Below are 14,628 nucleotides of genomic sequence, written 5' to 3' on the forward strand. Positions count from 1 at the left end.
CCTGCAGCTGGTGCTGTGCCCGGGTGGTGCACCAGCAACACAGCAGCGGGTTGGGAGCACTGGGTTTGTGTTTTTGCCTGAGACCCTGGCTGTGAGCTGGGCTGTGGTGGGCACAGGCTTTGGATTAGTGTCCCGGCACAGCTGCTGCCTTTCTGATCGCAGGAAGCCTTGGTTGTGGGCTCTGTGCTGGAAATGAGCACTGCAGTGCAGGGGCTGATGCTGTCAGTGCTCTCCACAGCCAAGGGGAGATCTGGGAGGTGGTGGGGGAAGCTGTGGCGGTGCTGCCTTCCCAGCACAAACAGAGGAGGGGTGCTCGGAGCAGGCGAGGACAAACCCCCCGTTTGTTCCTTTCCAACGGGTGCGGTGCAGCATCTGTCAGAGCTGAGGGGCAGCTCAGCTCTGTGGGGTGCCCTGAGAACAAAGCTGGGAGCCGGGCGCTGCGCAGCCTAGAAATGGAAATGAAAGGTGCAGAGAGGGAAACACAGCACTGCAGTGCGGTGTCTGAGAGGGGAAAAAAAAAAACAACACAGCAGAGCTTTGCAATAGGAGATGGTGACTCGCTGCAGCATGTCCCCTGCACCCCGGTGCAGCTCGGAGGAGCGATTTTTCAGCCAGGATCAGGCAGAGCAGATGATGGCGATGGGAAGGGAAGGTCTGCAGGAGGAGAGGATGCAACGAGCCCTGCTTGTATGGCTTTCCTGGAAAAAAACGAGGAGCCGCCCAGCTCGGCTGTGCGCAGGAATGCAGCGGTCTCTCTCTGCCCCCAAGTGGTGCTGGTGCGATGCAGGGAGCCTGCTTGCTGCTGGCAGCCTGCTCGCTGCCCTCCCAGAGCTGCTGCTCTCCTCTTGCACGATGTTTCTGATGGGGTTTGACAGCTCAGGGTGCACGGAGCCAGCTGCAGCCTCAGGGCGTGCATGCGCCCCGGCCCTTCTGGGCTGCTGTCTGCGGCTGAGCGCCAGTGCTCCCAGCAGGTGGATGCGCGCTGACCCTGTGTGGGTGCGTGGCAGGAGCACTGGTGTGTGCAGGATGCGATAACCACTCTTGTGTCTGCAAATGGAGGCAGCTAAATAAGCTCCGGTGGTGGTTCTGATTCACTCGTGGCTAGCGAAGTGCTGTGATGAGGGCTTGGAGGGAGATACCTGGTGCTGCTGCAGCTGCAGTGAGTTATTACAGGAACCAAAATAACTGTGGGTTTTGTGCAGCTGTGTTCATCCGTGCATAACCGTGCATTTGTGTGGTGTGGACATTTCTTCCCGACGTGTCCATCACCAGAGACAAAGGGTCCGTCTCGTGTGAGGTCGCTGAATTACTCTGTGTCGGCCTGCAGCAGCACTCACAGGTCTCCCCACATGGGCTCGGTTTAAGGCAGGGCTTTTGCTTCAAGGTTATCCTCAGTACCAGGAGCAAGCGAGCTGCCTTGCATCAAGACAGCTTTGCCCTTCAGACTGCAGTTGATCCCCTAGGGAGAAGCAGCAGGCAGGAGCGTGTGTGTGTCTAACACCTGATGGCTTTTTTTTTTTTTTTTTTCCCCAGACGTATTCCCTCAGCCTGACCTGACGGACGAGGGTTTAGCCCGCCCGGTGCTGGCTGGCATCGTTGCCACCATCTGCTTCCTGGCTGCTGCCATCCTCTTTAGCACACTCGCCGCCTGCTTCGTCAACAAGCAACGCAAACGCAAACTCAAGCGCAAGAAAGGTGAGCCCGGCCCTGGCGTGCTTCCCTCCTCCTTCCTGTCCCCTCATTGTCTCTCTCCTTCTCCTCCCTGGCTGTGTTGTGGTGGTAATGTTCTTCCCTGTCTGTCTCTTCTTCCACCCCTGCGCGTCTTCAGGTGAAGCCCTGACTTCATCCCCCAGCTGTGCCTGAAAGCGTCCGTGGTCGGGAGTGGGAGAGGAAGGGTGGGTGAAGAGGCGGCAGAGATACCCTAGCCTGGGATGTCCGAGGGCGCGCTTTTGCGTGGTGACAACTCCTAGAGCTTGGGGGCTAGGGCTGGGATGTCCCCTTGGCCGGGGAGGGGACCGTGGCCCTCCCCGAGGTCTCCCTGGCGCTGGGCTCTGCCTTGCCTGCACGGGCAGTGCCCGATGGCTGTGCTAGGCTAGAGAAGACCCCATGAAGGAGACTCCGCCGCCCCACTTCCCTAAAGCTGGGACTGCAGCTGCCTTGCAGGAGCGCCCGGTAGGGAAACCACCACCCGTCCAGGCGGCTGGGGAGCTGGAGAGGGCAGGGGAATCGGCTCCTTCGCCTCTAGCGTGCGAGACTGCGGCCACAGGACTGATAGGAAACTGTGACGGGAGCCGTTTGTTGTCAGCAACCATTAAAGCACTGGAGCGATGAAACCTTGGCCTCTTGTTGAGTGTCTTCTTTTGTGGTTGTGATGTTGTTTGTCTGTCTCTGTCTTGTTGCGCCTCCTTAGCGTTCTCTCTTCTTTCCCCTTTTTATTCTTTTCCAGACCCTCCTCTCTCGATAACCCACTGCAGGAAGAGTTTGGAGTCCCCGTAAGTATCTGTCTTAGATGCGGCACCAGGCTGTGGGTCTTCAAGGTGCCTCTTTCTACAGTTGTTGCAAAGGTCAAATGGAAATATCTGGCCTTGTTTTATTGTTTCTGATGGTTTGGTTTTCGTGTTCCCTAAACTTGCGGGAACAGAACAGTTCACAAGAGACAAACAGGCTTTGGAGCAGAAAGCAGCAGGGACAAACACAGCAAACTTTAAGACTTTAAGAGACGACCGGTGGATCTGTACACCTTGACCAGGTGGAAAGGAATTACACGCCCAGCTTGAAGTGGCTCCTCAGGAAATGGGCTACTGCTGCGTACGGAGTCCTTCATGCAAGCCCAGTGCAGTTTTGAGTTGTGCTGTTTGTTTTTTCTTGGGAAATTCAGACTCTTAACTGCTTATCTTGTCATTTCCCATGAAGAGTCCCCTGCCAAAGCCTCTTTCCACGTGTGCCCAAAGGCAGTGGATCGTGATGCTGCGCTAGCCACAACTCTAAGAGCCTGTGAAAAGCACTTGTAGGTACTAAACAGCAGGAGCATCTTCCCGATGTGAGTGCAAGAAAGAGTCTGAGGTGTGGACTCCTCATGCTTAGTCTCCTTGATGGCTGCAAAATGTCCCAGTGCTGGTGGATCTTAGTCTTGCTCTTTACAGTTCATCCACGGCACTGAAATACCATGCCCCCACCATCTCTGTTGGATCTGCTACCTTTTGCCCTTCAATCCTGTTTGTCCAAGGCTTTCTGACAAGGGATGCTGTTCTGACGTTTCTTTCGCTGCCACCTCCGTGTCTTTTAAGGCTCTCAGCCTTCAATTTGAGTATTTGGAATAGGGAAGGAGTTGATTTGAGATGATCCGTCGGCAGCTCCAAGTGAGATGCTGAGGTCTGCAGGAGGGGATGCTTATCTGACATCCCTCTGGAGCCCTAGAAATCGGGGAGCCCCTCCTCTTGGGGGCTTTCCCAGGTGTGGATATCTCAGGTTAACGTAGAAAACTTTTGAAGGAGTTGGAAGTGAGCTCTGGATCTGTCTTTCATTTTGATGGGACTGTGGAGTTTGTTGCAAGGCACTGGAGTGAACAGCCAGCCCTAAGGGGGATGCGAAGGTGTACACAAGGAGCAGGTATGATGTGTGGTGCTTCTGGCTCCTCTCTTCCACTTGCTTCTCGCAGCCTGTGTTGGAGCTGGGCAAGGCTCTACCGTCTTGGTAGTCCCCACAAATTTCTTCTAGCAGTTCCTCCTTGGAGAGCTGGTAACGCTTTGTTTTCCGGATCCGGCAGCTCTTCTGGGCGAGAAGAGCTTGTTTCCCCTCGGTGACCGCCCCCTCTCTCGGTTTTTCTCCCCTGTGGTCCAGGTTGTCTTCTGGCAAGGTGAGTCCTGAGAGCATCCGCACGCTCCGTCCCCCCTCCGAGTCCTCCGATGACCAAGGCCCGCAGGCCAAGCGGATGCTGAGCCCCACCAAGGAGAAGGAGCTCTCCCTCTACAAGAAGACCAAGCGGGCCATCAGCAGCAAGAAGTACAGCGTCTCCAAGGCGGAGGCCGAAGCTGAGGCCACCACCCCCATCGAGCTCATCAGCCGCGGGCCGGACGGCCGCTTTGTCATGGACCCGGCGGAGATGGAGCCCTCCCTGAAGACGCGGCGGATCGAGGGCTTCCCCTTCGTGGAGGAGACGGACATGTACCCCGAGTTCCGGCAGTCGGATGAGGAGAACGATGACCCCGTCGTCCCCGCCTCTGTCACGGCCCTCAAAGCCCAGCTCACCCCTCTGTCCTCCAGCCAGGAGTCCTACCTTCAGCCACCAGCATACAGCCCCCGGTTCCACCGGGCGCTGGAGGGTCCCGGCGCCCTGCAGGCCACTGGCCAGGCCCGCCCGCCGGCCCCCCGGGCTTTCCACCACCAGTTTTACGGTTACCTCAGCAGCAGCAGCCCCGGGGAGGTGGACCCGCCGCCCTTCTACATGCCAGAAGTCAGCCCGCTCAGCTCGGTCATGTCCTCCCCGCCTCTGCACCCCGAGGGGCCCTTCGGACACCCCACCATCCCTGAGGAGAACGGGGAGAACGCCTCCAACAGCACGCTGCCCCTGGCCCAGACCCCCACGGGGGGCCGGTCCCCCGAGCCCTGGGGTGGGGCTGAATTCCCCTTCGGCAGCCTGGAGGCGTCCCCCGCGGCGTTCCCCCCCCAGCTCCAGCAGTGTGAGGCGGCCGAGGGCTCCCAGCCCACCGGTTGTCTTCCTCGGGGGCCGCCCCCTTCCTCTCTCCAGGTCGTCCCCGCATCCTACCCGGGCATCCTGCCCCTGGAGGCACCAAAGAGTTGGACTGGCAAGTCACCCGGCAGGGGCCAACCCTCCGTGCCCCCCACCACCAAGTGGCAGGACAAACCTATGCAACCCATGGGATGTCAAGGGCAGCTAAGACATACCAGTCAAGGTATGGGCATACCCGTGTTGCCTTACCACGAACCGTCCGAACCCGTCAGCCACAGCGGCACAAGCACATTCAGCCTGGACACCAGGTGGTACGAGCCCCAACCCCGACCTCGGCCCAGCCCTCGGCAGGTCAGGAGAGCTGAGCCCAGTTTACATCAGGTGGTGCTACAACCTTCGAGGCTTTCTCCTCTGACCCAAAGCCCCCTCAGCTCCCGCAACAGCTCCCCGGAGCTGACCGCCCGCGCCCGGCCCCGGCCGGGCCTCATCCAGCAGGCAGAAGTGTCGGAGATCACCCTGCAGCCCCCCGCAGCGGTCAGCTTCTCCCGCAAGTCCACGCCGTCGACCGGATCCCCTGCGCCGAGCAGCCGGGGAGAGAGCCCCAGCTACCGACCCACCACGGCCTTCACCCCCCTGGCCACCGGCTATTCTGGCTCCCAGGGCTCCTCCCTGCCTGCGGACACCATGGATGTTTTCGGAGACATCCCTTCTCCGAGGAGGGCTAGCGAGGAGATCCTCAGACCGGAGCCCACATCGACAACGGTAGCCACCTCGGGGTAAGTGCGTGAGACCCTGTGGTCCACCCCGCCCCCCCCCCCCCCCCCCCCAAAAAACCTTGCCCCCGGCCCCCTCCCAGCTTTCCCGCCCTGCCTTGACCCCCCACCCCTCCGACTCCCTCCCCACCATCATCATCCCAACTCGTAGGGTCGGTCTGGGTACGCTGCAGCATCCCTTTTGGAGATGGCGTCCCGCAGGCTTTGCTAGGACGTGGCTCTGAAGAGGCTCGTGCTGCGGGCGCAGGGTGCATGGCCTCTGCCCAAGCCGGCTCAGGGTTAGGCAGACGGCCTTTCCGGTGCTGCCGGCGCGCTTTCCTCCTCCCCGACCTCTCACGTGGGAACCGGGAGCTCTGTGACTCGGGCTGCGGGCCGTCTGCCAGGCTGGCAAAGATCTGGGCCACCGGGCCCGGCTCCCGGCTCGCGTAGGTAAGTGTCCTGGTGTCACCGGCGGTTGTTTCCTCTTCTAGCTGCTGGCTCTTGGCTTTCTTCGAACGTTAGGGCCGCCGCACCTTTGTCTTCCTTCTGTTCCTTCCCGCGGAGTCTAGAGAGCTTTAATGCATGACAGAAACAGCTATAAAAGTCACCGCCCCATCTGCAAAAGGGATGCTGCAGCCCCAGGACGCGGGCAGGGAGAGATCGAGGACTTAGCCCCACCAGCAGCCTGTCAGGAGAGGAAAAAAAAAAACAAAACAAAAACCCCAGCGGAAATCAGGAGGCCGCCGGCACGCTCAGATCCTGCCCTAAAGAGGGATGTGGCTGCACTAGACAGACAGTAGCGGCTGGTTTTCCAGGTACCAGGGTTGCTCCAGGCAAAAGTGTCTTTCTCTCTGTATTTCTCCTCTCTCCCTCCGTCTCTTTCACAGCACCCTAGATCCCGTAGCCGTGCTTTCGTTCCATCCTTTCGTCTCGCTTCATTTCGGCTTGTTGTGTTGGGGGGGCCGAACCCCTCGGCTCGTGGTGGAGCCCCGCGGGGAGCCGGGGCCCCCAGCCCCGCAGCGCCGGCGCGGTCGGAGGCATTCGGAGAAGAGCTGTGGATTTTGGGGAGGGGGGAGGCAGCCTTTCACCCCGCAGCGCCCTCCGCATTTCACTCCCACCCTCTGGTACCTGGAAGCGTTATGGCCTTAGGAAATCCCTCTGGCACGGCTGGGGACGGGGTGCGTAGGGTGCAGGAGGGCTCACGGGAGAGGCCGGGGAGGGAGAAGACCTGGAGGAGCCTGAGATGACTTCTGCGTGGCTTTTTTGGGAAGGCAGATCCGTAGCCATGCAGGCACGCACGGTCACGTAGGTCCACGTCTCCACACAGTCTCAGAGCCAGGGCGCCCCGAGGAGCTCCAGGTGCAGGACAAGTCTGTGTTAGAGCACTGTTGTCCGTGCTTTTATGCAGTGTATCCATTTGCTTCGTCAATTATTATTTTTGTTCTTTTTCCTTTCTCTTCTGTTTCTTTCCCCCTTTCTTCTCCAGCCTTGTTTTGTTTGTGTTTCAGTTCAGTTTCTTTCCCTCCTTTTTTCCTTTGGAGTTGTTGACGTGCTGATGTGTTGCGGAGCTCGGCTCCTTGCGGGTGTTGATAACTGCTTTGTTTTTGATTAATCTCAGCTATCTGGGCAGTGTTGTCGAGACAAGCTTCTCCTCAGCTCAATAGGTAAGGGTGATCCATGTCCGAAAGGATGGTGTGGGCGCTGTGGAGGGTGGCCGGGAGCGGGGCATGAGAGGGGACATGGAAGGGGCTTTTCCAATACCATCTCTTCCTTTAAAGGGGAATAAGGAATTGTAAAACACTAGGCAACACCTCTGGACGTACAGTCTCTGTGGCTTTTGGGTTTCCCCTCTCCCTTTGGGGAGGCAGTGTGGCTGGAGAGCCCGGTGGTGCAGCTGTATTGGGCATGGGGTGCTCATGGCGATGCTCACATGTGTGCCGGGGCTCGCCAAGCTGATATCTGCCCGTGGCTGTGGCTTCTTTAGCAGAGGATGATGCTGGGAGGCACCCCTGGCTCCGGCAGGGCTGGTGCTGTGCGGTGTTGGCGAGGCATGTGCTGGGACCTGCTTTCTCCAAAGCCTGGAGTCTTGCACCTTGAGCCAGATGAAATAGCCACCTCTGGAGCAAGCTGGCTCCTAACAGTGCTCCTGGGCTGCAGCTCCAAAATAAGTCCCCAGTTCTGTTCCAGAAAATGGAGATTTTTGGTCCTGTTGTTACCTGGACCTATTTTCTTCTTCCCAAGGTTTCTCTGTTATAGAAAGTGGGAGAAGCCCTTTTTCAAGGTGGTCTTTATAGTCGGCAGCAGTGTAGCTACAGTTTGAGGCTGCCGGTGAGGTGCTTCATCGTTCCCGTGGCAAACAGAGTTGTAGCGAAAGCCCTCCCTCTCTGAAATACTCCTTGGAGTAATCTGTAAGACTTCTTCTGACCCAGTTGTAATTAAACAGCCCTAAGCAAATCTGGAAAGAGTCTCCCAACAAAATACCTCTCGGGCTCCCCGGTGGGGTCGATTTTCTAGATGGCCACAGGCATCCCTGGAACAGCAATGGAGCAGTCTGGGGATGGTTTCCAGACCCTATAAGCAGATAACTTTATCCTTTTTCCCCTTTCACTAAAACTGATAAAATGAGGTGGGATAAATCTCATTCCCAACCCAGAGGAACAGAACACTGACCCATTCTGCTGTCAGCCGGGCTGGTTATGAAAGAAGAGGTGGGACTGCAGATGGGATGGTTTGTGGGGCCTGGCCATGCCCAAGCCTTGTTAGGACTGGTCTTCAAAAACAGAAGCTTGTAGCCTTGGATGGGAAGAGTCAAGGTCCTGGCTGATGCTCCCCAGAAAGCCTGAGGAGCCTTGCAGGAGTGGAAGGGAGCCCTGTGAGAGAGAGGTGAGGTGCCTGGGGAAATCGGGTAGATATTTCCAGGAGAGGGGAATTCCTCCAGCTCACCTGGAGGGTTTGTACTGGGGTGGGGAGAGCAGCAGGGGGAGAGAGGGGAGGAAGGATCGTGGAGCAGGTATGGGATTTGAGCTCCATGGAGGAGCCAAAAACCTATTGGCACAGCAAAACCCTTTAGGTTTGAGCCTTCCAGTCTCCAAAGCTCTTGAGTGCTTGGCCACCTTCTGTTCTCTTTGGCTGATCCCAGAGCAGGGTGTCCCATGCCGAGCCATGTTAAAATCACCTGGGTTGTTCCAGACTTCTTGAGAAAGAGGGAAACCCTTGTGGCTGTTCTGTGTCTCCTTTATCCCCAGTGCTTCCCCTGATCCAGGAGAACTGGATACCTGAGCGAGTAAGACTTCAGCCCAGCCTGGGTCAGTCCAGGCTCATGTCCTTGATTGGTGTGGCTGCTGCACAGGTCCCAGTTTGCTCCCATCTGAGCTGGAGGGGTTTGGGGAGCAGGGTCCCATCATCCAGCAGGACGCTGGCTGAGGAGCAGCCCTCTGTCCAGCTCTGAGATGCTGCCAGGGGTTGGAGTTGCAGGAGCGAGTCCAGAGTCGTCATCCCAAAAAAAGAGAAGCCATAAGGAAAATAAATCTCGCTCTAATAAGCGAGGAATCCTGTAAAGAGCCCAGCCAAGTAATTTCTTGATGATTTGGGGTTGTAAAATTTGTCAGTGGATGCAGAGCACGGGGATTTTATACTAGAGCAGCCAGCTTTCTGTACTGCAGCAATAAAAGCTGAGAGGAGAGCAGGGAGAGGCAGTTTGCGAGCTCGGTGGTGCTGGGAGCAGGAGCCGTCGCACGGTGACTCTTTCTGGGTGAAGCCTGGGTAGTTTTTACTGACAAACAGGGATAAATAATGCCATTCGTGGGCTAGCACTAGCACTTTTTCATCTTCGCTCGCTGCATCCGAGCAGGCAACGCATCACTTAAGAGGCAAGAGGGTGTTGTTGCCTCCCTGCAGAGGGAAACCCAAAAACCACAGACCAGGCACCAAGCCCCCGCGCCCCTCGGCATCGCAGCCTGCTCCGGGCGGCCCCCCTGGCCCCCCCTGGCCGGGGCAGTGCTGCTGACACTGGGAGCTCGCGGGCTCGGGCATGTCGGAGCCTCGGGTGACGCAGGGACGTCGGCGCCAGGCATGCGGGAGGAGCAGCACCCCTCGCTCCCCGCTTGAAAGCAATCAGGTTCCCCTTTAAAGACTGTCCATGTGCTGATCCTCTGCATGTGTTTCATGCCTCCTCCCGCTTGGAGAAGTTGTGAGTCCTCCTGTCTGAGTGCGTTTTTCTTTCCTTTCTTAATTATTATTTCTTTCTTTTCAGTCTTTTTTTTCCTTTATATATTTTCTTACTCCTGTTTTTCATTTATCTTCCTCTCTTCCCCCCCTTGCTTTCCCCGTGACTGTATCCCCATTTTCTCTCTCCGCTCCAGTCCCTTTTTCCCTCGCCCTCTCTCCTCCCTGCTCCTCTCCCGTCAGCATGGTGGAGTCCGTCGTGTAGCCGAGTTGTGCTGTCTGCAGACCTGTAGGAGGGCCCCCCCTTCTCCGGTGTGCCCCCCGCTCTCACCAGCCCCTTCCACCCTCTGGTGCCGTGGCTGTGCTCAGGGGACAGGGGCCGTGACCGCCACGCTTCTCCAGCACTGCTCGTGCTCAAGGATCTCAAGCGATGCGCAGTGGCGTCCCGGGATGGCACCACCTCAGGGCCGAGGGCAAATTCCCACTTGCAGGACACCTTGTGGGGTCCCACGGGACTCGAGCTTGAGATTGAGCCTCGTGTAGGCAGCTTGGGCGCTTCACATGAGGAGGACGAAGGGTTGAAGGAGCCTGGCTGGGGCATGGTGGGCTCTGATGATGGCCAAGAGGATGCTCTGATGTGTCCAAGCTGTTCCTGGATGTCGCTGTCTTGGCTCAAGGAGAGGAGGCGGCAGGGGACGGGTGTGAGACCTCCAGGAGGGGACATCACGCACCGTGTCCTTGAATGTCACAGCCTGTATTTTCTCATGGGTTCCCCCTTGTGGGCTGAAAAGGAGTAGTGATGCTTTTCGGGGCCTTCTCCCTTACATCTTTGCTTCAAATGTGGAATAATGTTTGAAGAAGACATAGCTGAGATACGTGTGGTCTGGATAACTCTTTCCCTGTAGCCACCTCCTCCTGTCTTGGGGTGCCTGGAGCTCCCTCAGTACCTTTGCAGTCTCCAGGACCACATAATTCAGACCCTTTCTCGTTCAGAAGGGTTGTCCTTTGAGGACTCCAGGAAAATTCTGTGCTGGGTGTTTTGTGGCATCTCGCAGAAGGCTTACGTCAGGAAATTGCGTGTTTCTTGAAGCTCCTTTGCTTGGCAATACGCTGAAGTCTCCAGAAGTTCACCCGCCTCCCTCAACCTCTCGTCTGTTGGTATGCAGGATCTCTCACGCATGGGCAGCTGCCCAAAACACCAACTCTGGGGGCAGGAAGAGGCTTTTGGCTGGGCTTAAAATGAAAATTAATTCGAATGAATCGGAGACCTTTGAAGAAGTAAAGGGTGGGTAGAGCAGATAAAATTTGGCTGGTGAGTAGCAGTGTTTCGTCCTCCACTCCATCTCTTCCTTGCCAGAGGTCAGACAGTATTTATAGTGACACATGGGTTCAGTGCGCTTGCTGTTGATATTTGTGTGCATAAATACAAGCCCAATTAGGGAGAACTAGTGGAAACGAGCTCCAGGCAATCTCCTCATAATCCCTTGCGTAAATCTGTCTAGTTTTGTCAACATGCCACAGTCACTAGCAGCTTCTTAGAGGAAAAAAAGAATGGAAATAGTGAGAGGCTTTTACGTGTGGAGCTCTAGTAACAGTAGTAAAGTTGTTTGGGTGGTGGAAGAGGGATGCTGATGGGCAGTGGCAGGATCTCCGAGCTCTCTGGCATCCAGGGCTTGGTGCACGTGAGCTCCACAGGCACGGGACTGGAGCTGGAGTAGTTGAGGCTGGTGACTGACCACGTACTTGCCCAAGTGCAACTGGTGTGCAGTTATTCGTGCCCAGTGGGCATAAAATGGAAAAAGTCTGCTATTGAATGTTCCTGCAGGGATTGCTGCAGGGATGTCCCATGCTCTTGGCTCTTTGGGTCGCTGTGGTCTTACTCCAGGCCAGCACGTGCCCAGGGTGCAGCACGGCGGCTGTCAGTGTTGGTGCAAGTCAGCAGGGAGAGCCCCAGCAGAGCTCGGAGCTGCTGCTGGCAGCATTTCTCGCTGGAGGCTGCCAGTACGAGGCAGCTGGGGCCTTGGGAAGAAGACGTTTAAGCACAGCAACTGTACAAGCTTGTAAATGTCTTTCCTACAAGGGAAGGCTTGCGTGGATCCAGCCGGCAGGACTACCAGCTCGTCTAATGAGGTGCTTCATCTTCGGCTGATGCGCTGCTCCGCTGGGAGCTGGAAGAGAGGATATCCAGGAGTATCTCATCTACGCCTTGATGTCTCTGTTGTGATGGGAAGCATGAAAGGGGCTTTTCTATACCCCAGTCGTTGGGTTCCCATTGCATCTGCTGTGCCCCAGCTGCTTCATCAAATTGTGCTGCGCTTTCCTTGGTGCTCTCCAAAGCTAACAGCAAGAGGGAGAGGCTTTGTAGTCACGTGCATCTTCAAAAACAACCCCTTCTGCTCCTCAAGGGGGAAAGGAACCCGTGGGAGCTCTTTGCCTGCGCCACTCCAGCTGAAGTGTGCGCTGCTCCAGCAGCCGCTTGGGATCTCGGATGGAAAGCGTTGCCTTTGAGCCGTGCTTACACCGGTGTTTTGTGGCACACATGGAGACTCGCAGAGGAAAGCCTTCTGCTGGAGAGGCTCCCCCTGAAACCATGGGGAGATGGAGAGTCCTGTCCTTGAAGGTCACAGCACTCCTCGGTCTGGGTTTGCTCTTGGCAATGCGTTCATCTGTTTAAATAAAAAGCTCATATAGCCCAAACCTGTTGGTATTTTCAGTTTTGATGGACAGTGCCTTAGCTGGCATCCTGGCCACAATCCTCATTTGCTTCTTGTCACCTTCCTCGTCTGCAGCAGTGTCAAAAGGGGAAGGTGGGAGTGCCTCTCTTGTGCTGCTGTCACGAGGATCCTCGCTGTTTCCTATGCACATTTTTTTTTCAGCATGCCCTGTGTTTTGAGTCTGTCATGGTTATTTGCTGCTGTTGGCTTCCTGGACTGGATAATCCGAATTCCTGGAGTGAATAATTCGAAGTGCGATGAAGTGGGAACAGAAGAAAAGCATCCTGTGTTTAGGTGGAAGTCAGCCTGTTGAGAAGAAGGATTTGCCCTCTAGAAGATGTGGGCTCTTGTTCCTGCTGAGTCGCTCTCTAACTGTGCTGGGGATGTGCCACGTACTCGCTCCGTGCTGGTGGCTGACTTGGAAACTGCCCTGGGGAACAGCTTAGCTCCAGATTTCTGCTGTTGATATCTCTGGAGGCATGAGGAGCTGCACACAGCTTCAGAGGTGCTGGAGGAGGAGGCTTGGAGCATGCTGGCTGTGAGCAGGGGATGGCATGAGCTGGTGTCTGAGCCCTGCCACGAACACACACGCCTGAAGATCCAGGAGCTGCTGTCAGCACTATCTGACAGTGCTATCTGCGTGACTGACTTGGTGACAAGGTTTGGGCACTGACCTGCAGCGACTGGGTTGTTAGACCAGACGTGTGCATCTCCTTCTCTGCAGGGTGGGATGGGGTGAGCGCAGGCTTGTCGGAGGCACGCTGCATTAAATCTCCAGGTTCTCCTCTCTGCCTGGCTTTACTGCAATGAGAGGTGCTTTGTGGATGCTCCCCGTGCCACCTCTGGGTACCTCGTGTGCAGGTTGCTCTGATGACTCAGTTTGATCCTAGGTCACTACCTGGGGCTTAGCTGCCTAGACTGACTTCTGCTTGCGTGGCCTGAGGTGTTTGTGCAACTCAGAGACATGAAAGTAAAACTAAGGGGGAGTAGAGGGGAAGCAGAAAAAGAGGAGATGCTGTGATGTGTTATAGATGAGAGCTGGACCAGCTGCTTTTCTAAGGAAAAGGTTTTCTTTTACTGCCCTGCTCTCTACAGCAGTTCTACCTTCCACTCCTCGGCCAGGGAAAAACAGGTATAGGGAAGGAAAATAGAGCAAGAGCCCTTTGCGAAGGGGAGACCACTTCACCTTGAGCAGGTTCCTGTACTGAATAAGTTCCTGTACAACAGTTACCTGGGGACTAAGTCTGGGAAACTATTGCTTTTAACTACTGACTCTCCCATCAGAAAAATCCCTGTGCAAATCCCCTCCTTGTCCCTTGCAATGAAATCTCATTGGCGTTTTTGTCTCCAAGTCCCGGTGCGCCCCGTCCTGCTGGGCCAGAGCATCCAGCTGTCAGCGTTACAGAGCAGGAGCTCCTGTGCTGCTGTATTCTGTTGTCGCTTCTAGCAGGGACCTGGGAGCGAGGTGCTGACCCCAGCTGTGCCCTTCGTGTCCCTGTCTGTCGTGTGGCCCTGTTTCTTCTTTTCCACGTGAGCGGGGGCCAGGCAGGATCCCTGCCAGCGTCCTGTTTGTTGCGCCGGTGTCACCCGCCCTGTGTCACACACAGCCCCAGTCTCGGAGCTGTCGTGCTGCTTCTCCGTCTCCCCCTCCCTCTCCATCCCAAGGGGTTTCCCACCACTTCCCAAAAATGCCTTATCGGACATGGGATCTGCCCCGTCCTTTGTGTGTAGCAGTGCTGGCGTGGCAGGCAGGTGAGCCGGGTGCTGGCTGCGCCCTCTCCGCACTTGGACTTTGCGACGCAGCCGAGCTGGGGGCACAAGGGAGGGGACGGTGGCGCACACGTGTGGAGCCTCCCGTCTCCCACAGCGTGTGCCCAGCATGCCTGGCTGGCCGTGCTGTCTCCTCCCGGGCTTCTCACCTTTTCCTTCTCCATGGCAGAGCTGGCTGGGGTCGACCGCCCCTCGCCTGGGACGCCCCACGGTCCGAGTGTGGCCTGGAGCCGCTGATGGCGCGTGTCTGCTTTTCCTTTCTAGAAAACGTTCATCTCCGTCCGGGGACGCTGCTGCACCTGAGAGGCTCGAAGCTCTGAAATACCAGCGGATAAAGAAGCCCAAAAAGTCATCCAAGGGCTCCTCGAAAAACAGAAAACAATCCAGTGAGTGTGAGGACCCCATGGTCCCCAGCAGCGTCTCCTCGGTGCCCTGTGGACCGCTCAGGCTGGTCCCCGCTGGCTCCAGCACTGGGTTGGTCTCTGGGCTCCTGCCCAGCTCCTGCCTCCCAAACGGATGGCTGCGTGCCCCCATGCTG

General features: G+C 56.8%; 1 protein-coding gene across 5 annotated transcripts in view; it reads left to right on the forward strand.

The window, feature by feature from the left end:
• IGSF9B (immunoglobulin superfamily member 9B) overlaps positions 1 to 14,628 on the forward strand; it is a 53,094-nt gene that overhangs the window by 26,393 nt on the left and 12,073 nt on the right. For 2 of the 5 annotated variants that reach the window (XM_040534306.1, XM_040534307.1), the window contains exons 16-19: positions 1,534 to 1,695; positions 2,447 to 2,492; positions 3,841 to 5,466; positions 14,355 to 14,476. In XM_040534306.1, the coding sequence (XP_040390240.1) occupies positions 1,534 to 1,695; positions 2,447 to 2,492; positions 3,841 to 5,466; positions 14,355 to 14,476 (1,956 nt within the window). Of the gene's footprint in view, positions 1 to 1,533; positions 1,696 to 2,446; positions 2,493 to 3,840; positions 5,467 to 5,614; positions 5,893 to 5,933; positions 6,140 to 7,060; positions 7,107 to 14,354; positions 14,477 to 14,628 lie in introns of those variants that run through there. The other 3 variants (XR_005814246.1, XR_005814245.1, XM_040534308.1) reach the window with 3 other exon arrangements.

This window comes from Cygnus olor, chromosome 22, assembly GCF_009769625.2.
Source record: "Cygnus olor isolate bCygOlo1 chromosome 22, bCygOlo1.pri.v2, whole genome shotgun sequence".
Taxonomy (NCBI): domain Eukaryota; kingdom Metazoa; phylum Chordata; class Aves; order Anseriformes; family Anatidae; genus Cygnus; species Cygnus olor.